Source organism: Prosopis cineraria, unplaced genomic scaffold (genome assembly GCF_029017545.1).
Source record: "Prosopis cineraria cultivar Desert tree isolate PC_DT_omini unplaced genomic scaffold, ASM2901754v1 PC1, whole genome shotgun sequence".
Taxonomy (NCBI): Eukaryota; Viridiplantae; Streptophyta; class Magnoliopsida; order Fabales; family Fabaceae; genus Prosopis; species Prosopis cineraria.
This window is the reverse complement of record NW_026555332.1, coordinates 8807342-8820458: the sequence shown is the minus strand read 5'-3', so window position 1 is coordinate 8820458 and position 13117 is coordinate 8807342. Positions and strand designations below refer to the sequence as shown.

At 33.0% G+C, this 13117-nt stretch overlaps 1 protein-coding gene across 2 annotated transcripts; it reads right to left on the bottom strand.

The window, feature by feature from the left end:
- Positions 1 to 2620: 2620 nt before the first annotated feature.
- Positions 2621 to 12562, bottom strand: LOC129288703 (calcium/calmodulin-regulated receptor-like kinase 2). Of its 2 annotated transcripts, none has more exons than XM_054925427.1 (8): positions 12342 to 12562; positions 10968 to 11409; positions 10400 to 10553; positions 9897 to 10023; positions 5544 to 5626; positions 5399 to 5470; positions 4246 to 4449; positions 2621 to 3047 (listed from the first exon to the last, which is right to left on the bottom strand). In XM_054925427.1, exons 2-8 carry the CDS (start codon positions 11291 to 11293, stop codon positions 2757 to 2759), a joined length of 1257 nt encoding a protein of 418 aa, XP_054781402.1. In that variant the 5' UTR covers positions 11294 to 11409; positions 12342 to 12562; the 3' UTR covers positions 2621 to 2756. The 2 variants fall into 2 exon arrangements, with proteins under 2 accessions (XP_054781402.1, XP_054781411.1); XM_054925436.1 differs by having other exon boundaries at positions 10968 to 11360.
- Positions 12563 to 13117: the final 555 nt, after the last annotated feature.

Genomic DNA, 13117 nt, shown 5'->3' with positions numbered 1-13117 from the left:
AACATAAACATTACATTGAAAGTAAACCTTAGTCATTGATGAGGCTCCATGAAAATAGATCAAATTATATAAACGCTAGTGATAATGAAAATATTAACATTTAGTTGATGATATTAACAAAGTTTAATTGTCATTGTGGTTGATTTTGAAATGTTGCTATTTTTTATAAGACTTAAATTTATTGTTATGTGAATTGATTTAAATTTATTTTTTAAATTTAATGCTATATGTAATAATTTATTTGAAATTTTAAATATATATTTTTAATTTTTAATTTAAAAAATGAAAAAAATAGGGCCACTGCATTTTGAGCCAACCCTTCAACCCTGAGAGCCACGGTAGAATCACGCAAAATAGACTTCTAAGATATAATTGAGCTTAAAAAGACTCACCCATTTAGTCTTTGGCCCTTTAAGGATTGTCCCTAATTTATAATTCTCTCTAAATTTATTTTTTTTACTCATTATACTTTTGAAACTTATTTTGTAGTATTTTTATCAATAAAATTTCAATAAAATTAATAAATGTCATTATATATGAAATATTTTAAGAAAAATTAGTCATTTAATTTTAGAGTTACAATAAGGTGTCTGAAGTTTAATACTTACCTCTGGTTTAGTTTCTTAATTTTTCTTTTGGATAACATTAGTTTCTCAAATTTTAATTGTTTAGTCAATTGATCCCTATCCTTTTAAAAAATTATTTAGTCATTTTAGAAGTTGTATCCAAATAATAAAGTTTCAGTCATATCAATGAATTAAATAACTACCTACAACATTGAAAAATTAAGTTACATCGAGTTAAACATGAAAAATTAAATTATAATTAAGTTAAAATTATAAAAAATAAAAATAAATTTCATCAATATTTTATAAGTTAAAGTAATATTATCCATCAACCTATAATTAATTATCTATATAAATATTAGGAAATCACATTATTCACAGGCCATACTCAATACCATTTATCTTGAGTTATATTTTTTTTTTCATTTTGTGAATAAATTGCGAGCTTAAAAATTAGTATTACTAAGTAAATACTAAAACCATACTCCCTCAATTCAATATTATAAGACATTTTTTAAAGTATATTATTTAAAAAATATAAGATGTTTTGGATCATTAAAAATATAATTAATAAGATTTTTTCAAAAATTTTTTATTTAAGAATATAGTTAATAAAGTTTTCTAATTGAAACAAGTCTATTAAATAAAGATAAACATAAAAAAAAGGAAAAAGGCAATGACGGATGCAGAGGAGAAAAATGGCTGTGAGACCTGAAAATAACCAAAAGTTCATCAATACTTAACTACAGGTTCGTTAATTTATTTGTGTATAGATAAACCTTTAAATTATTTTTGATTCTCACCACTATTTTGTTGTCCTTTAAACCCTCACAGCATCCCTGAAAAAAATAATTTTAATAGTAATTAACTAATTTATTTAAAATATAATTCACTTAAAAATATCTCGTAATATTGGATACAGCCATTATTTGTCTCTGAAGCTAAATGAGGCGGCAGGGGTTAAAGTTGGTTGGCAGTGGATGGGGCTCACCTGCAGAAGGACTAAATGAGAATGGTTGGAGAAGAGCTGTGAATTTATTGCTCATTTTGACCGTTTCACATGAAAGCCAGTTTTCTTTTCTTTTTCTTTGCTTTTTTTTTTTTAAAAAAAATATTATCACAGCGTGTATATTAAATAAAGATAAAATTAAAAATTTATTTAGTAATATGAAAACGACAGTTGCCTGTCATCATTGACTATTAAAGTGATATTTAAAAAAATAAAAAAAGTTTATTGGTCTAATCTTAAACAAAGAAAAGGTAAGCTGTCCTAAAAAGAAATAATCAACAACTTTTTAAAATCAGGAAAAAAAAAACAGCTCAAAAAATGGTCAATTATCCATTTATCCTTCCCCCCAGTCCACCCCCCCCCCCCATTTTGACAAGGTATCATTAATAAGTTGTCGTCTTTCGGAGTAATAATTTAGGGAGAATTTCGGTATAAGATCACAAATGAGATTTTTTTTTTTCTTTCAAATAAGGCCTAATAAATATGAACATTCACTGCAAAATCAAGGGACTTACTTGAAAATAAACTTTGAAAAAGAAAATAACCACAATGCCTTTAATTTTTCTTTTTTAAAACAAGTCTACCTCACTAGACCGGGCCTCCGGACCACCCCCATGGTAGCAGCTGGACCACCTGTAGCGGGCCATAAGAGGATAAATACCTCAAGGTGACTAAGGAAAAGTTTATACCAAGACCCCTCAGTGCACCAAAAGACAAACAACCATTAAACTGATGGTACCTCTTAATTATATAACAAAACTTCTAAACCAAGACTAAATAAACTTGTTAATGATGTTACTTGTTTTTATCTTAACGATACTTGTTAATTTCTTAGCAAATACTTTGAGGGGAAAAAATGACTATTAATTCTAAATATATATGCTATAGATATATACTATAATTATAATTTTTAAAATTGATGCATGAGTCCCAATATTTGTTAACTTTTTAAAATGATCGTTTAAGCCAACTAGGTATGTATTGAATAATTTTTTTAAAAAAATTAGTTATATTGTTCACAATGTGTGAACACTACAACTTACACTGAAAGCTACATCTTATATTTCATTGATTGATTTTTATTTGATGGCATTGATATTGATCGTTATCAACAATGATCTGATTTAGGGAATGTGTATCTGAAACCGACGATATTTGTATCCAGTTAAAGCATCTACTAGCTAGTGGGCCATGGTGGTTATCCTGCTTAACTCAACCTGTTGATCCTCAAGTCGGCTCAAAGCTCTGGAAAAGCTAGAGCTAGCAAATGACATGGTCTTTTCTTTCAAAAGGCGTCTCTGTCTTATGCTGGATATAGCCTGAGAGACCTCACCAATTGAAGGACGCTTCCTGGGTGATTCGTGCAAGCACTTGTGTCCAATCTTGGCAAGCTTCCTCACTTCTTCAATGTTGCATTTTCCCACTATTTTCTTGTCAATTATTCCATCAACACCATCATGATCCATTGCAGCCTTCAAATGGGGAAAAAGCAAAGTGAATATAGTGTCTGCTTTGTTCCAACCTTGAGCAATGTTGTAATAACCAGACTATGCATTGAACTAATCAAGATACTGGTTCATTGGACAACAGTCAGATAATGATTTGACAGGTCTCAATGAAAATAATAAAATTTAAAGATTGTGTATGAGATATAAAAATATTTTAGACAATATTTAACCATATCATGCATGTCAAATTTGCAGTCAATTGCACCTACATTATAATAAAACAATTTATTCTCGATTACAAATAACCAAAAGTATCAAATATGCCACATTGTTCTAACCAAGCCAACACAAGCTTCCATTATTAACTAAAATAACCAATGAATCATCAAATAACGTGTGTGTGTTTAAGTAACACTAAAGGAAACCGAACTGGTTCTTGAGATTTTGAGTGAGATACTTTACCAAAAAAAAAAAAAAAGTTCTTGACCAGTTATACCCCCCCCAAAATGTACCATAACCAGACCAAACCATAGACCTGTTCCTGATCAAGCCAGCCGGTCCGATCCGATTGTGACAATGCTGATATTGAGTGTCCTGTTCGTACAAAACCCTGATTTGATCCCTTACAGTTTATTCACTGCCAATCTTGTCTTCAATATAAAGTTCTTTCAATGTTGATAACATTGTTGTATTCCTATTCAAAAATTTATACCAAACTAGGTAGCCTTCCTAGGAGTTTGGGGAATGAAATCTCACTGTTTAAGGTTTGTGAATAATAATACAGCTTCCTATAGATTTTCAGATTTTATATTGATTGGTGATATTGATAATTTAACATACTATTGAAGTTGGACATTTAGGGATTGGACTGTCATTGTTGGCACTCGGCTTACCTAAAATTGTTCACACCAAGTCATCATGATTTTTCAATTTTTGGATGCAGATAAGATGAAGTTTAACACTGCATGTATTTTGATAAATCAGAGGACTAAATTATCAGAACTAATTTATAAGGAACAAAATTGAAAGTGATCAACAATTCAGTCCAAATGCTAATTGTAGGGGATTTGCATCCAATTACAGAAAATACTTTCTGAGAAAAAACAGTTTCCACCAAAACGAAGAGACCATTAGAAGAAAATATAAGGTCAAGTCAACAAGGGTGTGAAACAAAGCAAGTACCATAATGAATCTTAAATTTTCCAGAGGGAGGGTAGCTTACAAGGTCAATGTATTCCATCAAATTTTGTTGAGGATGAATGGCAGTGATGAGCTCGAAAATGATGATACCGAAACTGTAAATGTCACTTTTCATTGTGAACTTGTTAGTGGAAATGTATGATGGGTCCATGTAGGCATATGTACCTTTCAGGCCAGAATTTCGCCCATCAAAGATTTCCTCCTTTGAGAGCCCAAAATCAGCCACCTGAGTATCAGCAATTTGAAGAAAATTAACATGTGAACTCATCTGAAAATTGGAAAATATATCTCATACAACACTGTTCTTGAACTGGACAAAGAAATAAAGAGCAATTTGAACCTCTTACATCCATAAAAGTGAATTTACAATATATATTTGGAGAGAAAATAGAGCGAAAAGAATAGATGAATGTGATGATGAGATATGAACCTTGTACAGTCACATTCTCTCTCTCTCTCTCTCTATATATATATATATATAAATACATGAAGGCATGAATGTAGGGGGATCAAGTTGATACAAAGAGAGGGGTGAGGCTTAAATGACAGTGTGTGTGTGTAAAAAGTCTGCCTTTAGATGCATATTTGAACGATCAAACTGGTGAATACTAGTTACTGGTTGAGTCTACATTTAAATTCTTTTAATTTTTTTTAAAAAATGGTTTTCCTTGATCGCTTCATTGAATCTATGTCCAAAATGTAATCATAGCATCTCAGAAAGTTATTTTTTAAATTATGCATAGTGAAGAAAAATTAAGATCAAATTGCAAGGGTTGTCTGCACAAGACCAGCATATAGTCTCATCTAATCTAATATACATAAAAGCATAAGGATTTCAACGCTCAAAGATTAGAACAATTTTGCAATGTCGTTATCAGTTACTGAATAATGTCAAATGTCGTCTATTTAATTTCTATTTCCGTGGGAGAAGAGGAAAATGATCACCATTGCATGAAGCATATGTATAGTAATTACTTAATTCATATTGAAAAAGAATTAGTCTTGGATGAAATCTACAAAAGCAATTCTTTGTGAAGTTTTTTATGATACAGATAGATTTAATAGCGTTAGGGAGGGATTTTTTGCTTGAGTTAATCTCATACACCAATTTAAGAAAAAAAAAAACATTAGAAATTTATTGCATTAGAAAGGACTCGTACATAAAACAAGCTTACCTTAGCTCGCATTGAGTGATCTAACAATATATTGGCAGATTTCAAATCACGGTGTATGACGGGCGGGACTGCCTGTTCCATGCATTTTCATATTAAACAAATGCATTTTCAAATAGCATAATATAACAGATAGCAGTGCACATACTCCTTCATGAAGGTATTCAATTCCATGCGAAATATCAACAGAAATTTGCAGCCTTTCATTCCAACTTAAGACCTTTTCTTCACCTAGATGCATGCACAGTATGAACTTTCACCTTAGAGACAATGTAACATCTGTAAAAAAAAAATCAGAGAAAACTTCTACTCTTGTATGTCTCAGATAGACGAAAAGGAGGGAAATCAATTATATACTTAATAATCATTGCATGACTATATTCAAGATATCGTGCACTTCAATTGTTTTGTTAAAACAAATCTACAACATAGAAAAATGTTAAAATATATTTTTCAACTAATTCATGTAAAAAAAAAAAGGAAAGAACTTCCTGTCTCTTAACTCATCAAAACAGGACTTCTAGTATCTCATTCTAATTATTCTTTTGCAGATTACTTTCCCTTATTTCTGGGGCTTGCTGTGTTGCAGCTTTGTTTGGCTCACTGATCTCATAACAATGCCAGATTATCTATTCTTCACAGAGACGACAACAACAAGAAGAAGAAATAGCCTTATCCCACTAAGTGGGGGCAGCAACAATGATTGTACTATCCTATTGTGCTTTATCATTTACTTAATTTTAGAAATGTTGTTAACTAAGACGTCTTGATCAACAACTTGCATAAGTGTTCTTTTTACTCTTTCTTTACCCCTCTTTATAGAGTTCAAAATTTTCTGTTCTACTCTCTTCACTGATGCTTTCCATGATCTTCTTTGGGCAAGTCCAAATCATCTCAAATGATTTTTTATTATTTTTCCCTCAACAGATGCTATGCTCACTTTTTCTCATATGTGCTCATTTCGGATTTTGTCTTTATGTGTATACCTACATATCCATCTCAACATTCTCGTCTTTACTACTCTAGCTTTATATTCTTACTATCCTTTTAAAGCCCAAAATTCACTATCATATAATATAACAAGTCTTATAGTAGTTCAATAAAACTTTCCTTTTAAGTTTATTACCTTTTGATTACAAATAACTCTGCTTATGTTTATAATCAGTCCCAAGCTGGGGTAAAGGAAGAGGGTTGTGTTAGGTCCTCAACAACAACAACAACAACAACAAGCCTTTATCCCACTAGGTGGGGTCGGCTACATGGATTGCAAGACGCCATTGTGTTCTATCATTTATTAAGCTTTTAGAAATATTATTAATTAAGAGATCACGTTCAACAACTTCCAAGAGTGTTCTCTTAGGCCTTCCTCTACCTCTCTTAATCGGACTCAAAGTTATATGTTCCACTCTTCTCACTGGTGCCTCCCTTGGTCTTCTTTGTACATGCCCAAACCATCTCAACCGATTTTCTACCATTTTTTCCTCAATAGGTGCCACCCTCACTTTTTCACGTATGTGCTCATTTTGAATTTTATCTTTACGTGTATGTCCGCACATCCATCGTAACATTCTCATCTCTGCTACTCCAACTTTATGCTCTTGCTGTCCCGTTAGAGCCCAGCATTCACTACTATATAACATTGCCGGTCTGATAGCAGTACGATAAAACTTTCCTTTAAGTTTATTAGGCACCTTACGGTCACAAATAACTCCTTTAGCTTTTCTCCAATTAAACCACCCAGCTTGAATTCTATGTGAAATATCTCCACTGATTTCGCCATCATTTTGAATAATGGCTCCCAAATATCTAAACTTTTCCACTTGAGGTATGATTTGATCTCCCAATTTCACTTCCAAATTATTTTCGAATAGTCCTTTACCAAATTTACAATATAAATATTCCGTCTTACTTCTACTCAGACGAAAACCTTTCGACTCCAATGTCCTCCTCCATAACTCAAGTTTGCAATTAACCTCTTCTCTTGTCTCTGCTATAAGAACTATATCATCCGCGAAGAGCATACATTTCGGGATTTCCTCTTGAATATGTTCCGTCAAAACATTTAAAATCAAGTTGAACAAATAAGGACTCAGAGATGATCCCTGATGTAGTCCAATCTTTATAGGAAAATCCTTTGTTTGACCACTAGGCGTTCTTATACTAGTTTTTACCCCCTCATACATATCTTGTATGGCTTTAATATAAGCAATCCGTACTCCCTTTTTTTCCAACGTTTTCCAAAGCACTTCTCTTGGTATACGGTCATAAGCTTTTTCCAAATCAATAAAAATCATGTGTAGATCTTTATCTTTACAACGATACTTTTCCATTAATCCCCTTAGTAGATAAATTGCCTCTGTAGTTGATCTACCTGGCATAAAACCAAATTGATTCTCAGAAATACTTGTCTCCAATCTCAACCTGTGCTCAATTACTTTCTCCCACAATTTCATTGTGTGGCTCATGAGTTTAATCCCTCTATAGTTAGTACAATTCTGAATATCTCCTTTATTTTTATAAATAGGAATTAATGTACTTCTCCTCCACTCATCAGGCATTTTCTTGGACCGTAAAATCACATTAAATAACTTAGTTAACCATCTCACCCCTTCTTCACCTAAACATTTCCACGCTTCGATAGATATACAATCAGGTCCGTTAGCTCTACCATTTGCCATTTTCTTAAGAGCTTCTTTTACCTCCTTATCACGTATTTTTCGATAGAATGACAAATTTTGTTCTCCTTCACCAGTTACTAAATCCTCCAAGTTACTAGATGAATCCTCTCCATCATTGAAAAGTTTAGAAAAATAAGTCTCCCATCTATTTTTAATTTCATCATCTGTAACTAAAATTCTTCCCTCTTCATCCTTAATACACCTTACCTGTTCTAGATCTCTTGATTTTCTTTCCCTACTCTTGGCAATCTTATAAATATTTTGCTCTCCTTCCTTCGTCTCAAGGTTCTTATAAAATTCTTCAAAAGCTTTGGAACGAGCTTCACCCACAGCTCTCTTAGTTTCCTTCTTAGCCATACGGTACCTCTCCCAATTTTCCTCATTGTTACACAAATGTATGGCTTTAAAACAGTTCTTCTTATACTTAATTTTGTCCTGTACACTATTATTCCACCACCAAGACTCCTTATCTCTCGGACTAGAACCTTTCGATTCTCCCAAAACTACTTTTGCAACCTCCCGTATCTTTTTAGCCATATCCTCCCATATGATGTTAGCACTTCCCTGAGAATCCCAAATTCCTTTATCCAAAAGATTTCGCTTGAAAATATCTTGCTTCTCACCTTTTAATTGCCACCACCTAATCTTTGGTGTTACTACTTGTCGATGTTTTTGGATTTTACTCATAATACACACATCAAGGACTAGGACCCTATGTTGTGTCGTTACAGCATCTCCAGGGATCACCTTACAATTTTTACAAAGTTTTCTATCTGTGTTCCTAACCAAAAGAAAATCAATCTGCGACCTTGAGGCTCCACTTTTGTAAGTGATGAGATGCTCATCTCTCTTCTTGAAACAAGTGTTGGCAATCTTAAAATCATACGCCAATGAGAAATCAAGAAGAGTTTGCCCTTCATTGTTTAGCTCTCCAAAACCAAAACCACCATGCACCCTCGCATACTGACCAGCTTCCCTCCCGACATGCCCATTAAAGTCTCCTCCAATAAAAATCTTTTCACTCTGTGGTATGTGTCGAATCAACCCCTCCAGATCCTCCCAAAATAATTCCTTAAGACTGGCTTCTGTCCCGACTTGCGGCGCATAAGCGCTAACAATATTAACAGTCTCACGTCCAATTATCATTTTTAAAGAAATAATTCTGTCTCCAATTCTGCTAACTTCTACAACGTTCTTCTTCCACTCCTTATCTATAATGATGCCTACTCCATTGCGTGCACTTACTTTTCCTGTATACCAAAGTTTGAAACCTTGAATATCCTTAGCTCCTTCTCCACGCCATTTTGTTTCTTGCACGCAAAGGATATTGATTTTCCTTTGAATCATAACCCCTACAACCTCTACAGATTTACAATTTAATGTCCCAACATTCCAAGTACCAAATCTAATTTTGCTCTTATGGACTAACTTCTTTAGCCGCGTGCGTCCAGAATGACGCGGTAGCCCTTGCTCATTTAACACTACATCCGGGCGCCGATGCAGCGGCTCTAACTCACTTATCACTGTACTCGAGCCATGCAGCGCGTTACTTACGGGCAACGACCTAGCATTAACATTATAACGTCTATTATCCATGTTCATGATAGATTCAACAAATTTTTACATTGGCTGTTGATGGTCTAACACAACCCTCCTCCTTTACCCGGGCTTGGGACCGGCTATAAACATAGGCGGAGTTTGTTAGGTCCTCAACAACCAACTTAAAAGCTTTATTATCTCACATGGATATGGACAATCACAGATAGAAGGGTGAAAATAAAATAGTTAATTTAAGATCATCATGAAAGAGAACTTTTGCTCACCATGTATAAGCCTTTCAAGACTTCCATTGCTCATGAACTCATAAATCAAAATGCGTTGCCCTTTATCTACACAATATCCTAACAAATTTACGAGATGCCGATGATGAAGTCTTCCAAGCAAAAGTACCTACAATAACATCTTATTAGATCATGAAAAATTCAACAAGCCTAGCTTGTAACCAAGTTACAATTTAGACATCTTTGAGATGTGAAAACAAAAACTAACTTCACTAGTCCTAATATAATCACACAAGAGTGACCCCTTATGATAATTAACAAAGTCTCTTCCAACATGATGGGTACCTAAGTGGGATGGGGAACCCTACCCAAAAAGCTAGCTGTTGAAGTAGGAAAACTAACCCACTTATATATTTCGTTGAGCATTTCATACTACTCAATGTGGGACTTGACATCCCATACCACCAAGTCTCCATCACAATACTATACAAATTAGTATATATGAAAAGAAAGAAATACTAAAGTCAAGATGCTTTTGTTCATACCTCTGTTTGGAATTCTTTTTCCCCTTGTTTGGAATCAGTACTAAGCACCTTCACAGCTACCACCTCGCCAGTAGGCATTGTTGCTTTATAAACTGTGCCAAATGATCCTTGTCCCAACATAGCTGTGAAATTTTGTGTTGCCTTCTGAATTTCTCTAGAAGGGGGAAATTTACCTTTAGATATACCATTACCAAAAAAATTGTCCACAATTGATAATTCATTGCCCTACTTTCTCTTTCTAACTTTTTTTCCAAAAAAAAAAAAAAACTAATTCGAATTGTAAACCAATATAGCCAAGCAGGTGATGCCATAAGATATTAAGAAGCTTAGTTATGCAGACAACACAGACTTATCAATTCCACATATCAAAAATTCTATATATTTTGATCTTATTTACTATATATTTTCTTTTTATAGTTTATATTAATGGTAGTTATCATTTATCAATGACAGGACCATCTTGAGGGCCAGCAACATGATTAACATTTTCAACACATCAACATACCAACCAAAAGAGAGATTACAGAAAGAGGGATAAAATTTAGCACCAGTAAAAAAATTTACATACTTGAATGAGTATCTAAGAATGCCTGACGAGGATGCAAACTGATCTTTCTTTGGACGTTTCCACCAAGAAAAATGAGAAGCTTTCTGAAAATTGTCTGAACTTGGAGCAGCTATGGAGCTCGTAAGAGAAGCACTAAAGTCAGTGCTTGTTTCGAATCCATTTGTGCGTATTGGAAGAGTTGCTTGACTACGCTCATTTGCACAATGTCTAAGATGAGCACGCTTCTTATACCACTTTATGACCAAACATACAAGACAAGCTATCAAAATTCCGAAGGCCAAACCAGCAGAGACTCCAAAGGTAACTAAATCAGTTCCATGAACCATTATTTGATCTCTCTTGACATTCAAACAAACAAATTATCTTGCAGGAGCCTCATGATAGAGTGGTTCGCTGTCAAAAAGTTGTCACAAAGATAATCCAATACTTCAACCAGCTAGTACTGACAAAATTGAACACCCAAGACAGTTAGAGATAACAGTTGCTTTACTAATTCTTTTCTAGCATTTTCGAAAGGGAGGGGGAGAGAGAGAGATTAGTTCTAGATGATAGGAAACCTGATAAAGAGTAATGCCATCACAAAGCATGCAAATGTCTATGTTGGATGATCATTCATTGCAAATGCAACATGATTTACTTTATGGCTGTTTGAGGGTTCAAAAGTTATATGGTTTGCAAATTGTCCACCACAACCAGAAAACTTACAGAAATAACAATGAGGTCCATCCTTATTATAACAAGTGCACTTTTTGAAGCATTAAAAACAAAGGCATGAGATGAAGACAGATATTTTTTTTCAAAAAAAAAACAAAAAACAAAAAACATAGAAGTGTATAATAAACTTGGAGCCAAAAAAGTGCACGTGAACCATCAACCATCATACATTTATGCATGTTTCCAGTTATCAAAACAAGGAAAAGCCTTAAACACAGTCAAACATCACTACTTTTTCTGTTTTATGATTTACATAAGAAATTACTCTGATTATTTTCAATAGAAACTGAAATATTCTTGTCATTTTGTTATCACTCTGATTATGTATCCATTTGTTATTCAATAATTCACATACCAAAAATACTTCAAACAGCCAACATGAATTAGCACAAGCCATCACCAGGGGAATATTCTAGGACCTAGAGAGATTAGTTGAATAGGTCTATGAATGAGGAGATAATTCTCTGCATCCAGTTATACCATCTGGTTCAACAAAAATAAAAAAACGCAAACAAGGCAAGCAAGGAACCCAAAACAAATTCATCATCCACACCCAGCGAAATCAAAACCAAAATAAACAAAATTCAGAACCAGTAATATCCACCAAACCCAAGAAAAGCACACGGAGAACAACAAACCTTAGCAGAAAATCCCCCATACCTTTTAGCAGGCCATTAGTGCAAGAACGTCTTCATAGTGACTAGATTTTCTATAGCCTCCGATTCTGAAACTGACCATCTTGTGGTTTGCCTTAGACCTTAGTATTACTCAGTCAATGCTATAGTACAAGCGAAGACCCGGTTGAGGAAAGAGACACTATTGGACAAAAAGACTGTGTCAGAGGAGGAGGCTTTTGGAGCGGAATGCGAAATGAACGACAAATTCTAAGTCGGATTTAGTGGGAATTTCGGGGAATATACAAAAATTCAAGTGTGGGTTTCCACTTCCAAAAGTGCTGCTGGCCAAGAAAAAAAAAAAAAAGGTGCTAAATTATGATAAATAGAGACTTAATCTCTAAGTCTATTTACCATGCTACATCGTGACTTCATTTTGGATCCATTTCTTTTAACTTATTTAATAAAAAAATTGCTTATTTTTTTTAAAAAATTTATTTTATTAGTTCTCATCATGTTTGTTTAAATTTTTAAAAATATTTAAAATTCTTAAAAAATAAATTTTTAATTATTTTAAAAAATTATTTTAAATAATTTTTAAAAATAATTTAATACGATAAATGAAAAATAGTGTTTTAAACGAACAGATTCGTAAAAATATTATAAAATTTTAAAGTAATATAACAGTATATTACTTTTATAAAATAAAAATCAAGAAAAATATAATAAAATTTAAAAATAATTAATTAATTATTATTTTTTATTATTATAATTAAATATAAAATAATATTTAGTTTTTATAAGATTTTTATAAAATAAATC

Coding starts and splice junctions, on each gene's coding strand:
- LOC129288703 (XM_054925427.1), bottom strand. CDS start 11,293: ATGGTTCATGGAACTGATTTAGTTACCTTTGGAGTCTCTGCTGGTTTG. Junction 10,024..10,399: donor AAAAAGAATTCCAAACAGAG/GTATGAACAAAA, acceptor ATGTTATTGTAG/GTACTTTTGCTTGGAAGACT. Junction 5,471..5,543: donor TTGAATACCTTCATGAAGGA/GTATGTGCACTG, acceptor TGCATGGAACAG/GCAGTCCCGCCCGTCATACA.